Source organism: Suncus etruscus, chromosome 11, assembly GCF_024139225.1.
Source record: "Suncus etruscus isolate mSunEtr1 chromosome 11, mSunEtr1.pri.cur, whole genome shotgun sequence".
Taxonomy (NCBI): Eukaryota; Metazoa; Chordata; class Mammalia; order Eulipotyphla; family Soricidae; genus Suncus; species Suncus etruscus.
This window is the reverse complement of record NC_064858.1, coordinates 11,878,601-11,901,538: the sequence shown is the minus strand read 5'-3', so window position 1 is coordinate 11,901,538 and position 22,938 is coordinate 11,878,601. Positions and strand designations below refer to the sequence as shown.

The 22,938-nt window shown below is 38.3% G+C and overlaps 1 protein-coding gene across 1 annotated transcript in view; it reads right to left on the bottom strand.

Annotated features, from left to right (window-relative positions):
• Positions 1-22,938, bottom strand: part of LRRK2 (leucine rich repeat kinase 2) — a 124,034-nt gene that overhangs the window by 2,216 nt on the left and 98,880 nt on the right. The window contains exons 44-49 of the mRNA XM_049783874.1: positions 21,963-22,157; positions 21,058-21,251; positions 13,413-13,485; positions 9,684-9,868; positions 2,666-2,818; positions 468-677 (exon numbers count right to left, since the gene is read on the bottom strand). Coding sequence (XP_049639831.1) covers positions 468-677; positions 2,666-2,818; positions 9,684-9,868; positions 13,413-13,485; positions 21,058-21,251; positions 21,963-22,157 — 1,010 coding nt within the window. The remainder of the gene's footprint in view (positions 1-467; positions 678-2,665; positions 2,819-9,683; positions 9,869-13,412; positions 13,486-21,057; positions 21,252-21,962; positions 22,158-22,938) is intronic.

Here is a 22,938-nt window from a genome sequence, read left to right as displayed (position 1 = left end):
GGTTAAAAGTACAGACAAGGAGAGGCAATGATAGCCTTGGTAAGGCAAATCTGGGGAAGAGTCCGCTCTGGAGTTCCTCCAGCACTGCTGCCAGCTCATGGAAATGAGCTGTATATCCTTCAAGAGTTCATCTTAGGGGACTAACTAAAGAGATAGGACAGAGGTGAAGGTTGAGCACCCCTGCTGTCTGCCATCAGCTTCAACATAAACCCTGATCTTGATCTGTGTCATTAGATACATCAGAGCATGCTGAAAATGGAAGAAAATTTAAAAATGTAAAACATGGCAACTAGAAAAAAAAACCTGGAAGATAATGGAGGGAAGTAGGCACTGGGGTAGGGTGTTGGTTGGAACAGTGTTATGCAAGAAACCCTGGCAGTAGTAGCATCGCAGTGCCTCAAACAAAATTCAATTTGAAAAATGCTTATAAGGATCTGAGATCATGGAAAGACTGAAAGGAGTGAAACTTGCCTAGTTGTGCCATCATCAACCCTCGCACAGAATCACACAGGTTGTGAACTACGTGCAGTACTCGGCGAGTGGAAAGGTCCAGGAGTAGGACAGCACCTCCCCCGGTGCCTATCCAGAGAGCTGTGTTCTTCTGCAGGCTGAGACTCTTGACACGGCCAGAATATGACATTTTCTGCCTGGATTCCTGGTTCATTTTCACGTCTTCCCTAAAACAAAAGCCTCATTATTTATGTTTTCAACAACCAAAAAAAAAAGTAGGTATGTGCCTCTCCATATAACACATGTAAATAGAGGTCATTTTAAACTTTTTAAAAAAATATTATGACTACATGAAGTATTACATAGCATTAAGACTATACAAAAAAGTAATTTTACTAAATGCTAAATACAAAATGCTAAAGAACCACATTTTCTACTTGAATCACAAACTATTAAAAAAATAACTTAAATGCAAGAAGTGCTAAAGTAAAAAGATTCAATTTTAGAAAAATAAGTATATGTAATCTAGCAATATTTTCCCCAAAGAATATATAAGATCCCAAAACATCCCATTTAATAAAAAAAAGATGCGAAAAATTTAATTGCATGTGCAAATAAAAACTATCAACATAAATAGCTAAAATTTCCCCAAGTCAATGCTTGATAATAAAATTATATGTTCATAAATAAAAGAATTCTACTAATTTTGGAACTTTGGGAAGTAAATAGCTTTTATATTCAGACAGAAAAGTCAGCAATTTTAGTCTAAAGTTTCTTACCATCCAGACAACTGTGAGCAAAACCTCAAAGATAAACATCATGTAATCTAAATAAATATTCATAGATAAAACATCTACATATTAAAAAGTTCAGGCTAGAAAATAAGATTGGCAGTGGTCTGCTCTTTAACACCCAAGGATACAAAGACATGCTGGGCTAATAGCTTAGAATTCCACTCTGCATGCTACATCAGAATGAGCGCCAGACCCGGTGCCTCTCAGAGCCCCCTTCCAGTGCATCCACCAGTCAAACTAGTTCCTTTCCCTGTCTCTAAATTGCTGTGTGACGTCTTAAACAGAGGGGCTGGATAGACAGTACAGCTGCTAGGAATCTTGCTTTGCATATAGTTGACCGAGGTTTAATACATAATACTCATACATACCCAAAACTGACAGAAATGACCCTCAATTACTGAGCCAGGAGTAAGCCCTATTACCGAAGTGGTGTTTCCCCGCTCCCCAAATAAAGTAGCATATTCTTGGACCAACCATCTAGTAGTTAGTAATAATATTAATTTGATACAACTAAATATACAGTTCAGAGTGAAGCCACTCTTTTCTCTCCCAACAACTGCTATTTTTTCATGAGAGAATATTCTTCATAATACTTTGAAGAAATTATTATGCCATATTTTTTTCTTTCCAAAATGAAACGTATCAGATTCTAAGAGATCACACTGAAGAGCTTTATTTTGTCTTCATGATTTTAAATATATATACTTAGATGTAGAAAGCAAAAAAAGAAAGAAAAAGAAAGAAAGAAAGAAAGAAAGAAAGAAAGAAAGAAAGAAAGAAAGAAAGAAAGAAAGAAAGAAAGAAAGAAGGAAGGAAGGAAGGAAGGAAGGAAGGAAGGAAGGAAGGAAGGAAGGAAGGAAGGAAGGAAGGAAGGAAGGAAGGAAGGAAGGAAGGAAGGAAGGAAGGAAGGAAGGAAAGGAAGGAAAGAATGATGGAAGGAAGGGAGGAAGGAAGGAAGGGAGGAAGGAAGAAGAAAGAAAGAAAGAAAGAATGGAAGAAAGGAAGGAAGGAAGAAGAAAGAAAGGATGGAAGAAGGAAGGAAGAAGAAAGAAAGAAAGAAAGAAGAAAGAAAGAAAGAAAGAAAGAAAGAAAGAAAGAAAGAAAGAAAGAAAGAAAGAAAGAAAGAAAGAAAGAAAGAAAAGAAATAGGCTATACTTCCTTATGGCATGAAATTTAAAGTGTAAAATGTAAAGACTGTTCTTGTCAGCAATGAAAATATCAACAATGGCACTGTATCTGAAGTCGATAATAATACAGTGAACAGTTAAGAAATTGTTAAGATAGCACTGTGAACAACTGTGCCCTTTCCACAATAATTTTTTTCATATTTTAAAATTATTTAAAATTCATTTGATTTAAATTCTTTAGAAATTATTTAATTTAAAATAAAAATTATTAAAAATAATTTTAGAAAATTTTACTTTAAAAAGTGCACACAGTCTATGAGTTGGCAGAGTTTTTCTGTTTTCTTATCCCACACCTCCACGAATGGACTGTTTTTCTTGGCAACATATAGAGCTGTGTCCACTGCCACTGCTATAATGTTGGATTCACTGAAGGACGCATAAGAAAACCTGGGGTAAGAAGAGAAAGAATGTCAGCTTGTTCATTCTTTTACACATGTCAAAAATTAATACCATTTTGAAACAAAAAAGACTACTGTTGGCAATTATTTCCTATACTCCTCTAACTATTCTAAATAATCTTAACTTTTATAAGAAAATGTCATGGCCTGGAGAGATAGCACAGCGGCGTTTGCCTTGCAAGCAGCCGATCCAGGACCAAAGGTGGTTGGTTCGAATCCCAGTGTCCCATATGGTCCCCCATGCCTGCCAGGAACTATTTCTGAGCAGACAGACAGGAGTAACCCCTGAGCACCACCGGGTGTGGCCCCCCCAAAAAAAGAAAAGAAAAGAAAATGTCACTATAGGGCTGGTGCGATAGTGCAGCAGCAGTAAGGTGTTTGCCTTGCACGCAATTGATCCAGGATGGACCTCAGTTCGATCCCCAGCGTTCCATATGGTCTCCAAGCCAGGAGTGATTTCTAAGCCAGGAATAACCACGAGTTTCACTGGCCCAAACCCCCCCCCCCCAAAAAAGAAAATGTTACTATAAACAGTAGTTAGTGATTTCATAATTTTGAAAAAGTTTGTTATTTTGTTTAAAATTATAGTAAAATTATAGCTATGATAATCTACTGAAAAACACTGTTATCAGGTTGAGACATTTATATCTACTAATAGAAAAATTAAGATGTTAAAATGTTAAATTTTAGTGGTTGTCTTCAAATATTAAATCACAGATATTGTTGTATCATATAAGCCATGCAAGTTATGGGGGAAATAAATTCGATATAAGTAGAAAGTAAATTGTAATTTCTCCTCTTAAAAAAATAATACTTTTAATTTTCTCTTTTTTTTACTTTATCAATTTTATTAGTTACTTTCAAGAATATACAGACAAAAGGCAAAATAAAATATACAACTTAAATTATTGAAACCAATAAAGCATATTGATAATATACAGAAAATATATACACTACATAAAATTAGTAAAGTAACTAAAAATATTTTGTAATTTCCATAGCACATTACACACATTTCTATGATATTTTTTTCTTTAAGACACAGCACTGAGAATGAATGAAATAAGATGCCAATTGCCTATTAGAAATGTAATTTTCCACCTTCTAACATTTTAAAGTTTATATCCCTCCTACCCAGGGAAATCAGCAGCCATACATCTCCATCACAAACTCCTGGCTTATTTTTGAGGGTTCACCAAAATTTCGACTCTTCTGTAATTGCTTCCTAATCAACTGAAACAGGATATCATTTCCCCTCCTCTCTGCTCTAGCTGGAACACTGCTGCTTTAGTGAATATAAAGTTGTTGGTGTATCCCTGATATTCAATTGCAACTATTCCTTTTTTTCTTTTCTTTTTTTCGGGTCATATCCGGCAGTGCTCAGAAGTTACTCCTAGTTCTATGCTCAGAAATCACTCCTGGCAGGCTCAGAGGACTATATGGGATGCCAGGATTTGAACCACTGTCCTTCTGCATGCAAGGCAAACTCCCTACCTCCATGCTATTTCTCTGACCCCACAACTATTTCTTAAGGACAAGAGCATGTCTTTTCTATATAGCCACATCCAAGTAAAGAGTATTATAGTTCATTGGCTGTCTAGGAGGTAAGAAAGAGGGCAAATTAATTCTTTTCTTTTTTTTTTCTTTTTTTTTTTTTTTTTTGGTTTTTGGTTTTTGGTTTTGGGGCCACACCTGTTAACACTCAGGGATTACTCCTGGCTATGAACTCAGAAATCGTTCCTGGCTTGGGGGACCATATGGATATGAGACTGCCGGGGGATCAAACCATGATCTGTCTTAGGTCAGCATGTATAAGGCAAATACCCTACAGCTTGAGCCACTGCTCCAAACCTGCAAATGAATTATTGATAGAGGATATATAATGATAAGTGACAGGTAAATGATAGGGTATAGATACATGGGTCAAGAGATAAATGGATAAATATGCCTATCTCAAAAAAAATTTAAAAAGAAGGATGTTTGTCAAGTAGATGGAGAAAAGGATGAAGGCTGGAAGGACCAGCTTAGGATAGGAAGCTTACCACAAAGAATAGTGAGTGAAGTTAGAAAAATAACTGCACTACCAAAGGGACCTTACACCCTGAACATTGACATAACGACCTGGCACAGACCTCAGAAGAAAGGGCATATTCCATTCTCCCCTGAACCAGGAAAGCCATCCACGAAACATCCAGGCTGGTCTATAACATCACCTGGAAGCAATCCTCTACCATGGAAGACCTACACTGCTCAGGCTTCGACCTGCTCAAAAGAGACTTCCCTTAACACTGAGAAGACTTAACAACAACAACGACCGGCTTACAGGACAGGGCTCCCTGCATTGCCCTTTGATTGTGAGGTGAAAGGAGAGGATGCTCCACGTCCTGACTTCAATGTAAGATATGCAGATTCCAGGATCTTTAATACAGAAACATGATACCAACAACAGAGACTGTGTGAAAAATAAAAGTGTGTTGGCACTACAGACAATGTATTGGATTGGACGATCTAGCTTGCTTGGAGCCTAGACTTGGTCTTGTGCCAGGAAACTTCAGGGATCTGGTCTCTGTACTTAGGCCAAGGTTATTTCTTTCCATGTTCCTCATATTTTGGTGGGCCTATGCAAACAACAATTGCCACTCTAACACCATTCTTACTGTGCTCCTTTGACTCTAATCCTTAAAAAGAATTCACTTAAAATTTGAGGTTAACTTAAGCTAATATGCATGTATATGGAAATGTAAGAAAATACTATGCCTGTAATGTTTAAGGAGTTACGTAAGTTTTATGGCTTTAGATTGCCTTGTGTACTGTTAAGAAATATTATAATGTGTTACAATCTGGGGACTTGAGGGACAAAGTAATTGTACATGGATTCTGTCTTATTTATCTTAATGTTCTTTGGCTGAAATTTCAAAGTTAATATATCAGCAAGGGGACTTCTGAGAATTATGTTTTGGGTGATTGTCCTTCCACTGTAACTTTACCTTGTCCTCTTACTTTGCACCCTTGTTCTCATAATTAAAAATAAAAATTTAAAAAAAAAAAAAGAAAAATAACTGCACTACCAACTATCATGACAATGGCAGTGAGTGAGAGAAATAAAATGCCTATCTTGAAGACAGGCAGGGGGTGGGAAAAATTGAAGATGGGGGCATTGGTGGTGGGAAGGTTACACTGGTGAAGAAGAGTATATTTTTTCATGACTGAAACCCAACTACAAACACGTTTGCAATCATGGTGCTTAAATAAAGATATTATTAAAAATAAGTTAAAATGAAATAATAAAAAGAGAAATGAAAATCAGGAAGAAATAAAATGGTTAAAACAATTCAATCATGTAGATGATATCTAAATATCATAGGACTACAACATTCTTTATGAGATCTGAGGGCAGGAAAGCTTTGCTCCTATGTCTTTTCTATTTGCAGCAGAATGCTGAAACCACAATGCAAAGCAGGTGCTTAGGTACGGCAGGCCATTGTCTGGGATCTCAGAGAGTTTAACAGAAGATGGTCCCAGAGACCAGTCTGACCTATCCTCTTTGATTCTCAATAGAAATCTTCTATTATAAATTTCAATATTTGTAATTATATAAATAATAGTTTACAAATATTAAATAAATTCCTCAAGGACACATAACTACAATGTTCCAGGACTCAAACCCAGTTCTAGCCACGTCTTTCATCATTCTTTAGGCTCCTAATCACACACTAACCACAAGAAGGTGGAAGCAACCTTTTGAGAGGTCATTTTCTGTCTGGTAGAGAGAGACCAGGAAAGTGCGAGGTTTCTCATCCATGAGAACTTTTATCCTTTTCTTTTTTGTTTGTTTGTTTGTTTTTAGGTCACATCTGGCAGCACTCAGAGGTTACTCCTGGCTCTATGCTCAGAAATCGCTCCTGGCATGCTCAGGGGACCATATGGGATGCCGGGACTCGAACCACCATCCTCTGCATGCAAGGCAAACGCTTTACCTCCATGCTATATATCCAGCCCCTAATGAGAACTTTAAACCTGAGACAGAATACCTGAGAATCACATGAGTTATCAACAGCCAGCACAATCATCTGGTCAAAATATAACTTTAAAAATTAAAACAGTGGGACCAGAGAGATAGCATGGAGGTAGGGCATTTGCCTTGCATTCAGAAGGACAGTGCTTTGAATCCCGGCATCCCATATGGTCCCCTGAGTCTGCCAGGAGCGATTTCTGAGCATAGAGAGAAACTCCTCTCCTATGCATTTTCAAACTGGGGAGGGAGGCTGCAGTTGGACTCAGAAGATCCCACACGCCAGGACTTCTGTTCCTCTTCTACTGGTATGTCAGGGACTCTGGGCAGACAGCTGGCCAAAGACCCCCTGGGCTGACCACTTAGCCCAGGGTACTGAGATCTCCCCCATGCCAGACTGGCCTACAGGGTCAGACCTGGTAATTCAGACCCTGGGGGGAGGGAGGAGGAGAGAAACTCCTCCTCTATGCATACTGGACCCCCTGCAGGGGTGTCTTTTCTAACTAATACTCATTTTCAAAACCGTGCAGGGTGCAAATGTGCCCGCACAACAAATATACTTTTTAAGCATTATCTAAAAATGTTCTTAATTCTAGACTGTTCCTAGGAGAGGAAACGGAATGCCCAAGATTTGGATGATAACACTCAAATAGATCTTTAAATTCAGTCTTTATATAGACATGACTTTCTATACTGACTCCAAGCCTAAATCATAAAAAATTCATCTATATATTGTATATAGCCCCTATTATGTATTACCTCTCCCCCACCCCTGTGTCTCTTCTACCCCCTCATCTCCCAACCCTGATCCATCATCTTCCCCTTATTTAACCCTCTTTACCCTCAGTTCCTAACTCGGTAGGCACCAAGACTGACCTGCCCCAAAAGACCACCATCCAGCTCCTCAGTGAAAGACACCCTCTCAGTCCCCGATCATGCCTCGGCAAAGAACTACACTCCCCACAAGAATATCTCAAAAGATCTAATTGGGAGGCCTATATTGCCTGTGGAAGCTTAATACCTTTATAATAAAGCATCTTAAGATGTGTATTCATAAATATACAGGTAGCCTCCTCCATCACTTGTTTTCTTCAAATACCTTTTTTTTCTTTTTTCTTTCTTTTTTTAAACTCAGTTTTATTTATTTGTTCTATTTTAATATATACACATTTTCTCTATCCTTACCATTTTTGATGCTGCTTGTTACAAAAAGCCTTGCCTGGTATAAAAGCTCAGATCAAAACCAGACCACAGAGACTGTGTATGTAGCGGTCATCCTTACCCAGAATAGCACCAGCAATACAATATGACACCATACGTTTTTGTATGGGCACATACAAAAAAGGGGAAACCATAGACACAGAAACAAGATCATCTTCTAGAGATAAGAAATCACACTTTTTATAACACAAGGGTGCCTCCCATCCTGGACATGTGTCATGTGGATACAACTCAGAATCCAGGAGATTGGACAGTGTTAGTCCAATCCCAAACCCCAGATCCCAGATGTAGAATTGATACAGCCCCGGGCAACAATATCAGAAATTAAGTTCCATTAGGAGATTTATAGCACTGCTCTGGCACCAACTTGTGCCAGTTTTGATATGACAACGAGGAAATGAGAACTTGACCTAAGTAGGTTGTCCTATCACATCATCTAACACTAAATAGAAATCAGAAGATGTATCGTCCTTTGAACTGTGAAAAATAAGAACACCAACTACAGAAAACTGACTTTGACAACCATGACTGGGCAGAACTTACCTTGGGACCAATAAGGAAAACCTACCCTAGGTTGTAGGCCAGGACTCATAAAAAAAAGAAAAAAACAGATTTCTTATTACAGAGGCCCAACTTTGACAACAGAGACTGAGCAGAACCTTTGGATCTATAATATCCTAAGCTTCGGCTTAGGGACTGAACAAAAACAGGAAGCACTTGTTACAGAAGACTGAACACAACAATGATGGAACAGAACCTCTTGAACTGTAAAGACTCTATCCTAGACCCTGTCCTATGACCTGCACAAATACCAAGATCGTTAGCTACAGTGGTCTAATTTTCTCACCCACAACTGAGAGGAAAGTTTCCTGGCACCACAAAAAAGCCCTTGGGATGGGTAATAAATATATATGGAGCCAATGGTTGATCCCATGATGATATGCTTCAAGGATAGAGAAACCCTGAATCTCTTAGGCCACGGGAATTCCCTTTCTTCCCCAATGCTTACTGTGCCTATGCAAAAAAAAAAAAAGTGGGGGAACGCCAAACCCAGCCACTCCAGCACCCCTTATTTTTCTTGTTGTGTTTTGATTTGTTAGTTTTTTTACTTTATTTTTCTTCTCTTTTTTCTTCAACTTTTTTCTTTCTTTTTCACTCTTGTGTTATTATTTGGAGATTTTTTTCTTTTTCTTTTTCTTTGCCGGGTTCATTTTTTTCCTTCCCTTTCTTTTTATTTTTTTCTCTTCTTTCTTTTTTTGGTAGTTGCTACCAAAATTTTTTTCCCTTTTTCTTATCCTTTTTAACTCCAACGACAAAAGAATAGATACCCAATCTACAACAAGCTGTAAAGTGGAGACCAGTTACACTAGCATTCTGGTAGGTAAAGGAGGGAAATACGGGATACATGCTGGGAACAGGGGTGGAGGGAGGACAACACTGGTGGTGGGAATGCCCCTCACTCATTGTCACTATGTACCATAAATAATTCTGTGAAAGATTTGTAATGCACTTTGGTCACAATAAAAATTTAAAAAAATATTATTCATTTTAAAGGTTCTATGGTAATTAATAGCATTATTAACATGTTAATATTAGTTGTACAAGAAAAAAGATAGCTCACAGTTGACTTGTCCTGGTCTCGATGAGTTTCTGAATATTGTAATCATTGGACAGTAAGAAAATCTTGGTGCCACAGCCTCCCCACAACATGTCTTTTTCAGTAGAACTCACAGACTCACAGATGCACGTCACTGGTGTGCTGGTATTCCCTATATTCACTGTCTTCAAAGGGTCAGCTCCTTGATACTTTGCAAACAGAAAAAAACATTTGGAAACTGAGGAGTTGTAGGACAAACAAGTAAAACTTGTGCTTACTAAAAACTACTTTCTTACTTAAGTAACAGTACTTAAAGAAAATTCAGGAGTTAATTTTTCAAAGGATTTATAAAACTAGGATTCAAGTGAAGTGGAATTCAAAATACTATCCTTCTGTACTCATGAGAAAACGATAGAGAAACATAATAATCATGCTGACTTCTATCCTACTGCATAAGCTCATTTATAACATAAAGAATGATTAATAGGGTGTTAACTGGACAAATGAAATGAGAGGTAAAATAATGGACAGAGAAATAAAAACTTTAATAATAGAGAAATATCCTTCCCCCAACTTGAAATTATACTATAAATCTATCATAATTAAGAGAGTATAGTATTGAAATAAAAAGACTCAGTCCCAGAGAGAGAACCTCAGGTATACAGATAGCTAAATGTTAACACAAAAGCACAGAGTATGAACAGAACCAGGAAATCCTCTTCAACAAAGTGTTGGGAAAACTGGTCAGTCACATATAAAAAGAAAATTAGCTTAGACCCCTATATCAGATAATGCATATCATCAGTATTAGAGACCTCAATATTGGACCTAAATTCATTATTTATATTGAGGTCTAGGCAGACCTCACCATGCAGTGAATCTAAAGATATCTTCAGCAATTAAATGCCACTAAGCCCAGCAACAGAAACAAAGATAAACACATGGGACAACACAATATTAAGAAGGTCCTGAGCTGTAAAAGAAAGAGTGACCAAAAAAATAAAAAAAGAAACAAAGAAAGAAAGAGTGACCAGAATAAAAATATATACACCATTCACTTGGAGAAAACATTTACACATAATTCATATGAAAAAGTATTAATATTCAAGGTATATAATACACGTGTAACACTCAGCAAGAAAAATAAACACCCAGAAAAATCTAGGAAGAAGAGATGAACAGAGACTTCCCCAAAACAACATAAAAATGGCCATCAGACATATGACAAAATGTTCTGCTTCACTGATATTCAAAGAAATGCAAATACAATGAAATATCAGTGAGACTGACACACATGAAAGAGAACTTAAACGACCAGTGTTGGTATGGATGTGCATAAAAGAACTACCACTACCTATGGAAATGTCAACTGGTTTAACCATTTGGCAAACTATATGGACACTTCTCAGAAAAACCAAGAATTGAATTTCCATATGACCCAACAATTCCAATTCTTGGCATCTACCTCAAGGGCTTTAAAAAACCCTACTTTGAAATGACAGATGCATTTCTATATTCGTTGCAGCATTATTCACAATAGCCAAAACCTGGAAACAATCAAAATCTCTGAGAACAAATGACTAGTTTAAAAAAGCAAACAAACATGGTCTGGTCACACACATACACACACACACACACACACACACACACACACACACACACACACTACCATGTCATGCAGCATAGACACCTCCATTTTAGGGGAAGCACACCTCCAGAAGTATCTATTATGATTTTCCTGGAGCAGTGAGCTGATATTCCCCTGAGAAATATTTTAGCCAGCACTCCCATTGGTGGACATTAATTATACCCCCTACGTGGATTATTGGCAATATTTCTGAAATCCATGACATGGTGGTGACATTAAAAATCTTTTTTCAGGGCCCGGAGAGATAGCACAGCGGTGTTTGCCTTGCAAGCAGCTGATCCAGGACCAAAGGTGGTTGGTTTGAATCCCGGTGTCCCATATGGTCCCCCGTGCCTGCCAGGAGCTATTTCTGAGCAGACAGACAGCAGTAACCCCTGAGCACCACCGGGTGTGGCCCAAAAACCAAAAACAAAACAAAACAAAACAAAAAACCAAAAACAAAACAAAACAAAAAAAAATCTTTTTTCATATCATTTGGCTTTGCTCCCTTGCAAAACTACAGGCCAAAATTCGGCCTCAGTCAATGTTGCTCAGGGAAATTTTCAGTACCAAAAGCTGCTAAAGTTCCCCACTGGCAAAGTAAATTTGCAACTCAAAGACAAGTCCAGCTACCTGTAACCTGCTTCAAGCTTCCAGGTGGTAAACAAATAGTTTTTCTAGCTTACTTACTTTCGCTATTCTGTCCAGTTGCAAAGTTGTAACATAATAAGTTTCTCATCCTTTGTCATAAGAACCTCCTTTCTAAACAAGAACACCCCTTCTTCTCATGTTACTTTCTCCCTTTTTAGCTTGGGATTCTTTTCACCTGTATTGGCTAGTCTTTGATATGTATATTCTAGGGCCCACTGTCTTTGTGTCCCTTCCATTAAGACTCCCCGCCTTTTGTCAGTGCCTTTTATACCAGAGATTTGTATATATTTACCAACATGGAGGAGTAAAGGTGTCTCACGTCTATTGAAGACGTGAGTCCCCATACAATTTATTTTGTGTGGTTTTATTATTTCATATTTCACCACCTGTGTAGCTCACTTTCCCTAAAGTGGATTCATCAAAATCCCACTGATGGCTGTAGGACAGAAGCCACCTTCAGCAACATATACACACATATGCAATGGAATACTATTCAACTATAAGTAAAGGCAAAAATCATCTAATTTGCTGCCACATGGATGGATCTGTAGACTATCAGGCTGAGTTAAGCAGAAGAAGAGGGACAGAAATACAATGATCTCTTATATGAGAGATATTTAAAAAACATAGTAAAGGAATAACAAATAGCCAAAGGTAACAGAATCTTACAAGTAGTCTACGGTGTGTGTGTGTGTGTGTGTGTGTGTGTGTGTGTGTGTGTGTGTGTGTGTGTGTGTGTGTGTGTGTGAAGCAATAGCACAACAGATAGGGTGTTTGCCTTGCAAGGGGCCCACCTGGGTTTGATCCCTGGCATACCATGTATTCCCCTGAACCTGCCAGGAGCAATTTCTGAATGCAGAGCCAGGAGTAACCCCTGAGTATCCCTGGGTGTAGCCCAAAAACCAACCAAACCAAAAATGATCTAGTCTGCAAAATGATCTTATTGTGATGGGACATGAGGTAAGGTGGGTTGAGGTGGAGGTACACTCAGATAAAGAGGGTGGTGTTGGAACATTGTATGCATAAAGCCCTATAATTTTATGGTGAAATGTGGTTCCTAAATTAAATATTACTTTAATAAAAATAAAACTGAAAAGAACAAATAATGACACATGGAAATCTAAAGAACAGAAAGCTAAATTGTTTTCTCGAAGCTAAATTAAGATTTGTGCAAACCAGACTTAAGATGAGTTTCCTTTCTCATTTCCAAAATACAATAATAAGAAATTACCTCACTTCTATATAGTGCTATTTATAATCCAAGTTTTATAACTCAGATCTCATTGAGTTATATCCTTAATTAAATAAAATCTTAATAAAGCAATTAAAACTTTCAGAGTATCTATTATGTGCAATGCATAAATTTTACAAGCAGTGTTTATAATCCTGGCTTTTTGGATCTATTAATCGTGTAGAAGAGAGAGCAATGAGTACATATAAAACAAATTTTGGTATAAATTGGAATAAGCACTTACCTTAACCATTTTATCTTCAAAAATTGCCAAGTTTCCATTGGCAGTTCCCACAAAAAGAAAGTTCCTTTGTTTGCTAAAAGGAAAAACGTCAAAATATAAATTTTTAGTTTGACTAAAATGACTTTAATCTCCTCCTAGCTTGACTGACTTTCAAACAGGTTTCTTCCTGATCTCTTTTTCTTATACCATTTGCTTTATAAAACTTTATATGGACAGACCTTTTCTCTGTCCATTTGAAAGGGGAAGCTTTTAGTCCATGTTTTACAAACAGAAATATCTTTGTCAAGAACCTGGGTGCTACCACTTTGCAATGTGTTCAAGAAAGATAGACTTCAGGGGCTAGAGATATACTCAGGTATCAGGACACATTCTGTATGCATGAGACTATGGTTTTGATCCCTGACACAAAGTCTCCATAGCAATGCTGGTGCGGCCCAGTGGACCCCAAGCACCACCCGATTGATTCTGGCATGGCAAGGGCTCACTCCACACAGCAGCTTCAGGTCCACACATTGAGCCATCTGGCCTGTCTGACTGACAATTGTCAGGAGTGCCCCCTCCCTAAGCTGAGCCTCTTGAGTACCACTTGGATGGTCAAAGTAATGGGAGGGGAGAAAAGGAGAAGAGAGAGGGGAGAGGACAGAGAAGAGGAGGTATGGGAGGGGAAAGAAAGAAAAGGGAGGAAGGAAAAGGAAGGAGATGGAAGGGAAGTAGAAAAGGAAAGGGAAAAGAAGATAGATGACAAGAGGGAAGGGTAATGGAGAGTGGACAGGCAAAAGGAGAAAGGGGAAAAGGAAAAGAGAAGGGAGGAAAGGAAAGGAGAGCTTTGTCTCCTGCGTGTGGAAGCCTTTCTTTAATTCTTGACAGCTAGTAAAATTCACAGCGTAACCACAAGACACCTTCCCTCCACCAAAACCAGGGAAATGTCTTCTGCCAGATCATCAAGCACTTAAACATTCTCCACAATTGATTCCAGTAGCATGAATCCAATCTCTCTCCTCTAATGCAAAATTAATTCATTATTCCTTATATACTTAATATCAGCTAAATATTTGGACAGTATGCAAATAGATTCAATTCTAAAATTGCCAGTGGAGGCGTCCTGTCTCCAGCCCTGATCTCCCTGCTGTCCCAGCCATATCTCATGCCTGTGTGTTTGTGTGTGTGTGTGTGTGTGTGTGTGTGTGTGTGTGTGTGTGTGTGTGTGTGTGTGTGTGTGGAGAGAGGGATCTTCTGGTCTCTCCCATCAACCCTCCTGTTCCCAAACAACATGGACTCACATTTCAATTTATATCATATACTTCCAGGCAAACTGGAACTACCACTCCTTTCTCCTAGAAAATATACAACTCAAAACTCAGTTGAACAAACCAGTGAATTAGATTGAAATATTTTTATCATATTTAGATAACCTAGTTTGTTTAGAAAAATAACCTCTAAAACATATATACCTCTAGCCACCTTTTATACAGTCAGTTCAATAGATCACTTTCTTAAACACCCTGAAACTCCAGCATTCCAACCCACCAAATGTAAAGAACACTGGGGAAACTAAGGAAGATACTTGCAGTTGGGGATATGAAGAGAAATACTGGCAAATTTCCAAGTCCACCAAAACACCTGAGCCTTATAGATGAGGACCTAAGACCAACACTTAAGGTTTTAGCAAAAGCAATCAAGGAGACAATAATCTGTGAAAATAAGCAGTCTATAGATGAAATCAATCAACTCAAAGAAGATGAGAGAATTCATACAAATAAAACTGAAGGAACTAAAAAAATATGTTAGCATAGAGAATCGAATAGATAAAATTGAAGACAAATTACAAGCCAGCATTGATAAAGAAGTCAAAAAAAGGAGAGAAAAAACAAAGGAAGAAAATGTAAGACACTTAATGAAAAAGACAAAAGAAATAATCTTTGAATTATTAAAAAGGGGAAGAAAAAGGGAAAGGGAAATAACAAGTAGTGAGGGTGATAATAGTAGAAAACTTTCGCACTCTCTAAAAAGAGGGCTGCTATAAAAATCCAAGAGGTAAAAAGAATGCCAAGCAAGATAGACCCTAACAGAACACCCAAACATATAGTAATACAAATGGCAAAAAGAGAGACAAAGAAAGAGAGAGAGAAAGAGAGATGGATTCTTTAAAGTAGTAAAGGAGAAGAAAAACCCCAAGTATAAAGGAAAGAACATAAGAATCAAACTAGATCTTCCATTTGAAACAATCCAGGCAAGAAAAGAGTGGAATGACATATTCAATTTATTGAAGGAAAAAAAAACTCTGAACCTAGAGTCCACTACCCAGCAAACTTCCCATTTACATGGAAGGGAGGGTTAAAAACATTCTCATACAAAAAAGAACTCACAATATTTGAGCTAACCAAACCAACACTAAATGAACTATTCAAAGATCAATTATATAAACCAAATACCCAATTGTAACAGCAATAACCCGACACAATATAATGGTACAGCAGCCCTTTTTGTCAATAGTTTTCTTAAATGTCAATGGACTAAACTATCCCATCAGAAGGTACAGAGTAGGGGTTGGATCAGAAAACAAAGCCCAGACATCTTCTACCTACAGTAAATACACTTAAAAGTTCAGTATAGACACAGGCTCAGTAAAAGGATGGAAAACAATTAAAAAAGCTACTGGAAAACAAAAAAATCTGGAACAGCCATAATTATATCAGACCAAATTGCATTCAACCTCAAGAAAGTACTTAGCCACAAAGATGGACACTGCATATTGATCAGGGGAACAATAGGCCAAGAAGCACTAACTCTTATCAACATGTATGCACCAAATGTAGAGTCAGCAAAATATGTAACGCTGTTCCTCACAAGCCTAAAGACACATATAGATAGAAATGTGATAAGGGGGAGATTTCAACACACCATTATCACCACTAGACAGATCCACTAGGCAGAACAATAGCAAAGACTTGAGCCCTAAATGAGAAAATAGAAGAACTAGGACTAATGGATCTATTCAGAGTCTTTCATCCTCAAAAAACTTAATACATATTCTTCTCAAGTACACATGGAACCTTCTCTAGGATAGACTACGTTTTAAGACACAAGTCTAACTTACATAAATTCACAAATATAAGAATTATATTAAGCATCCTATCAGACCACAATAGATATGTATTGTATACTTGTATACATTATATATAGCATATATGTGTATATGTACATATCTATATACACACACATGAGGTTAAGATTGATTGCAAAAAGAAGATGTGGAGAAAATCTAACACCTGAAGACTAAACAACATCCAGCTGCTCCAAAACAGCTGAATAAAGAGTAAATCAAGGAAGAAATAAAGAGATTCCTTGAGATGAACAATAATGTATAAATAAATTGCCAGGTCTATGGGACATAGCAAAATCAGTAATTAGGGGAAGCTCATAACAATACAGGCCTATATTAGAAAAGAAGAAAAAAGACAAAAATCAACAACTTAAAGGCAGACTTTAAATATATGGAAAGCCAACAGCAAAGGGACCCAAAGATAAGCAGAAGAAAAATAAATAATAAAGACCAGAGAAGAAATCAACAATATAGAAACAAAGTGAGGATGGCACATATCAAAAATACTAGGACTAATATGTGTTTGTGGGGATGTGGTGAAAAGGAATTCTCATCCACTACTGGTGGGAATGCTGCCTGGTCCAACCTCTATGGAAAACAGTATGGAGAGTTCTCACGAAACTCAAAATTGAGCTATTATCTGACCCAGCAATCTCTCATTTGGGTGTCTATCTCCAGGACAGAAAAACATTCATCCAGGCCCGGAGAAATAGCACAGCGGTGTTTGCCTTGCAAGCAGCCGATCCAGGACCAAAGGTGGTTGGTTCGAATTCCGGTGTCCCATATCCGTGCCTGCTAGGAGCTATTTCTGAGCAGACAGCCAGGAGTAGCCCCTGAGCACCGCCGGGTGTGACCCAAAAACCGAAAAAAAAAGAAAAGAAAAGAAAAGAAAAAGAAAAACATTCATCCATAAGGATGTATGCACACCGCTACTCATTGCAGCATGCAGTAAAATAGCTAAGACTTTGAAGCAAACTAGATGTCCAAGACAAGTGGCTCATGAAGATGTGATACATAATACGACGGAATACTACATAGCTGTAAGAAATGATGCAATCAGGTAATTTGCAGCAAAATATGTGAAATTAGAATATATTATGTTAAATGAAGTAAACTATAAGAAGGATAAATGCAGAATAATTATCACTTGTATATGGTATTTAAAATAACTGCATGAAGAAACAAATGGTCTAAATTGTAGTTGTCTCAAATACCATTGGCTCCAGAGTATAGTGAGGAGAAGCCTTTTTCCAGCAATATTTACCCTCACCAATGATAATTTGCCTAGGATTTGGAAAACCTTTGCATCTGACTTGCCAGCTTTATATTTTTTAAGTGCTTTGACCTATTTCAACTGGGTCAGTTTTTCAACTGCAACCTATAGATAAATCTTCATTGTGTGTGTGTGTATGTGTGTGTGTAAGTGTGTGTGTGTGTAAGTGTATGTGGTGCCTACCTCTGTCTGCCTAATGTCCATCTGCAATGTACATAATATCTATGTTGTATATAGTCCTTCCCTCTGTAATATATAACCCTTTCTTCCCGCATCTTACAACTCTACAAATCCTTTTTGTTGTTGTTGTTTTTTTGTTTTTGGGTCATACCCAGTGGCACTCAGGGGTTACTACTAGCTCTGGGTTCAGAAATTACTCCTGGTAGGGACGGGGGATCATATGAGATGCTGGGAAATGAACCACCGTCCATCCTGGTTTGGCTATGTGCAAGGCAAACGCCCTACCACTGTACTATCTCTCCAGCCCTACAAATCCTTTTCTATCTGTTCTCTATCACACCTGATTTTTTATTTCTTTATTTCTTTATTTATTTATTTAACCCTTTGTACCCTCAGTTCTTACTTCCTCAAAAACCATAATCCCTCCCCACTCCAACCTGCTGTCAGCCAGCTACCAAAGACAAAGGACAGCCTCTCAGCCCTCCTTGCCTTAGCCAGGGAAGAAGCTACCACAGCTGCTGCTGCTGATTTACTCTCATGGCCACTTTTCTCCCACTTCCCTTTGCTGTGAACTGTTGCTTGCTACCAGATTCAGTTTTTGAGAAATCCTTGGCTCAAGGACATTTCCTATCCATGACTGCTGCTTGCCAAGACTACGTTGCAGGCTGAAGCTGTGCTCCGAATTTTATTCCCCACCCCAGACTATTTAAAAGACATAAAGGGGATATGTATATTTCTTGTGTATATTTTTTTAGGTGTATTTCCTTAATAGATATAATTCTGGGGCCAGAGAGAGAACAGCAGTAGGGCATTTGCCTTGAACGTGGCCAACTCAGGACGGGCCTCAGTTTGTTTCCCAAGGTCCCCCAAGCATACCAGGAGCAATTTCTGAGCAAAGATACAGGAGTAACTTCTGAGTGTTGCCAGGTGTGGCCCAGAACCAAAAAAAAAAAGTATAATTCTTATTGTGTGTGTGTGTTTTTTATATAGATGTAGTTTATCCCATCCCTTCTTTGGATTTGTTTAGTAGAAAATTTAGTAGATAAATTTCTCTTGGGCACTGAGTTCATGTTAGAACCAGGGTATAAAGATTGTTTAGCTTGTTATTTTTACCCCCATAGGCACCAATAATATCCTATGTCATTGTTCCTTTTTGCATAGGCACATTAAAATGGGGAAAATCTTGGGTATAGACTGAAGTTCTTATCTAATAGGGATAGGACCTCTTACAGTTTTTTATTGCAGGGGAGGGGATTTTTCACCCTGAACATTTGTCATAGTGACTTGACTTAGGCTTCAGTCAATGGGACATCAGTCATTCACCCCCAAACATTTTGGAACCAGCATGGTTTTCTGTAGCAGCACCTGGAGTCAAACTTTTGCTGGAGAAGGCCCTAATACAGCCCTAACACCGACTTGCTACAGGATGGGTTCACGTGACAATCTGACAGGATTTAGAAACAGCAATAACCTGCTTTCAGGGAAGGTTTCCCTGCCTCACCACTTAAGAATGAGATAAAACCAGAAGATGCTCCACGACACCCTGACTTTGACATAAGATCTGTGCAAAAACCAAGATCTCTAATATGCCTTGCACGTGGCCAACTCAGGATGGACCTCAGTTAATTTCCCAAGGTTCACCAAGGCCTGACTGAGATAACCATTATTGAGGACTTTTCCTGGGACCATGAAGAAAGACTTTGGGGTTAGACAAATTAGTATGCCCAGAAACTGTAGTTGGTCTTTTGGCAAGATGCTTCATGGGTAGGCACACCCTGTTTTTTAGGCCAGAGGTTGTATTTTCTATTTCCCCCAACTTTTGCTGTGCCTATGCAAAAAAAAAAAAAAAAAAAGCCACTCCTTTATAAAAAATCTTTTAGATAAGGGCTCCCACCTTTTCCTTAGAACCTTGGGACATGAATTACTTTGTTTTACTTCATATCTCTGCATTTTTTATAAAATTAAGAAGGGGGGGAGAAAAATAAGAAAGGATGGGGGCCAGGGACTAAGTGGTCTCAGGTACATTGGTGGAGATAAAAAAAAATGACAGAATTAAATATCCAAGCCAAAGTTAACAACAATAGATCAAGGGACTCAATCAATCTAAACTTAAAATGGGCCTGTTATACTACTGGCAGGCCAGTGGCCAAAGGATGATGGTATAGGATTTACTCTGGGAACATTGGTGAAGGGAGGTCAACACTAGTGGTGAGATTGTCCCCGAATCATTGTATGTCTGGAATCCAACTATCAAGGACTTTGTAAATCATAATGGTTTCAATAAAATAAAATTAAAAAAAATTTCCAGTGGAGTTTATATTTCAGTTGTTAAAAACTTGGATTTTATATTTTTATAATATTTACTTCACCTTAGAGATTCAACCAGAAAAGTCTATGGTGTGTTTACATATTAGCTACTGGAAACTATTCTGCCCCAAATAGCATAAAAGCAATAAACCTATAATTCACTTCTGAATTAATGCATTTAGACAAATTCCATTGCAGTAAGAACCCATCAACTGTTAGTATTGAAATTCCTTTCATCTATTAGCAACTTAATAATTCATGTATTGCATGTTTTCTGATTTGGTAGCTATTGGTATGTTTTTGTTTTTGTTTTTGTTTTTGTTTTTTTTTGGTTTTTGGGTCACACCCAGCGGTGCTCAGGGGTTACTTCTGGCTGTCTGCTCAGAAATAGCTCCTGGCAGGCACGGGGGACCATATGGGACACTGGGATTTGAACCAACCACCTTTGGTCCTGGATCGGCTGCTTGCAAGGCAAACACCGCTGTGCTATCTCTCCGGGCCCCCTATTGGTATGTTTTAAGCTGGCACATAACAGGCTACTTAGAGGTATGAATTCAAAGAAATGCCTGTGAAATTATTTGTTTATTTCATAATTACCTCTACTTCAACTATATTTAGGAAATCACAAATGTCTGTGACTTTTCACAATTTCCAGTAACATATGCAGTCAATGAAAATACGCTGAAAACAAGTTATCCTAGAAGAGGCAGTATCATTTGCTCACAATGCAGTCATCAAAATGGTATGTCAGTTCACACAATAGGAAAGGGTATTTGTTCTACCTTTGCTTAGAGAAGGAGTTGCAATACAAACAAGTGACAGAATCAGACATCGACTGAAGAGTGTGTTTCTTCTTCCCATCTTGAGCACTGATGGCCAGGAGCCTGCCAGACTGGGTTCCACATACAATCCACATTTCCTTTTCAGCAGGTAGATGCACCAGGGCCAGACACAGTATCCTGCTAGCAGTTACTTCCTGAGTAGGGATCAAGTACACAAAGGGATGTGACTCAGCTTCAGGGGTAAGAATTCCAACAGCACATGATATTGCTTAGAATAGATGTTCTTAACTCTATTTATGCTTGCTTGTTTTTAATTTTTAAATTGATGCAGGTTTTAATTTTCATCAGATGATCTAAAATGCACCTGCAACTAGATTTAAAAAGTGGAAAGTAATACTGTACCAAATATTATTCTTGAGATAAAGTCATCGATCCTCTTGAGTGGTTTTGATGGAATGGGAAATGAATGCTAACATCTAGGTACAACATTTACTTCAAAAAGCAACCATAAATATGACTCCATAAATATGGAGTCCATCTTACATTTGTTAGTACAATTTACTGATTCAAGTCATCTGTAGTTCTCTGCTGTCAGATGATCCCCCACAGCTTGGCTGCCCACCTGCTGGCCTATAGTAGCCTGGCATGCTCTTCTCACTCTTGTGGGAGTTCAAACTGACTAGCAAACCCCTAAAACCATACCTCTGCAGGGCCTCCTCCCCAGCTTCCCTGGCCCTCTTCAGAAAAGGGTTCTCTCCCTTCAGTCATTCTGCCTCAAAATGTTTCTAGGGTTCCTGATATAAAAATACTCTGTGAACTTTGAGGGATTCTTCCTTGGCAGATGTGTGACAGACACCACAAGTGAGTTTTCTATAGAATCTAATCTAGAGTGTTAAGGTTTTTACCTCCAAAGTGTGTTCTTCTGTGTTTAAGTCCAGAAACAAGAGCTGGCCTTTGTCAGCATGTCCACAGCCCAGCCAAAGGCCGGGGTGCTTGTTGCTGGGGTTTGTAGCGACCATGCACTCAACAGGTAGGTTGGGAGGGATCACTAAGTGTCTCATCAAACATATCAATTCAGCTGAATTCAAAATATCAAAGACCTGAAAAGTATGCAAATAAAGTCAACATGTGTCCATGGGAGAGTCATATCAGAATAGCTAACACAGAATTTCACCAAGCAAAAGTCAGACTGGCTGAACTGCAGCCCACTTGAGCAGGAGATCAATAATGTAAACTGCAGATAAAAATTACATAAATATGCATGATTCATACTCTTTGCATAGGTACCAGGCTTTGTAATTAAGACAGAAAACTGTAAAGGTCTACCCTGAACAAAAATACAGCAGCTGGAAGCCATTGTCCATGCAACCCCCAATCAAGATTATGTTCAACAAACATGTGGACAACAGGAAGTAGACCTTTCTAAGATGAAGGGGATGGAAGCTACTCTTTGTTGCAAGATTCACCAATTACCTCAAAGTTATGTGTTTCCATCCTTTAGGCATGAAAAAGCTAGAGAGATAAGTGGAGGGGCTATAAGGAACTCCTACGCAGAGATCAAGGCAGATGCTGACATGCCTCAGGTTGTCCCGTGATCCACAAACTGTACCTGAGGCATATTTGAAATTGGGGATAAATAGAAAATTTTTCTCAAACTAGAGAAATTTTTACTGTGGTTAATAATTTAAAATACATTTCTGATGCACACTGATAGTTATCAAAATTGTCAACAAATGGTCATAGCCACAACTCACAATTGCCTGTCACTATGTAAGCTCATTAATCCGGCTACAGTGTCATGACTAATCTAGAAAGAACTGCCAGCCAAATGGCTAAAACTCACAGGAACACAGGTCTTCAGGCTGAAGACTCTGGGGCACC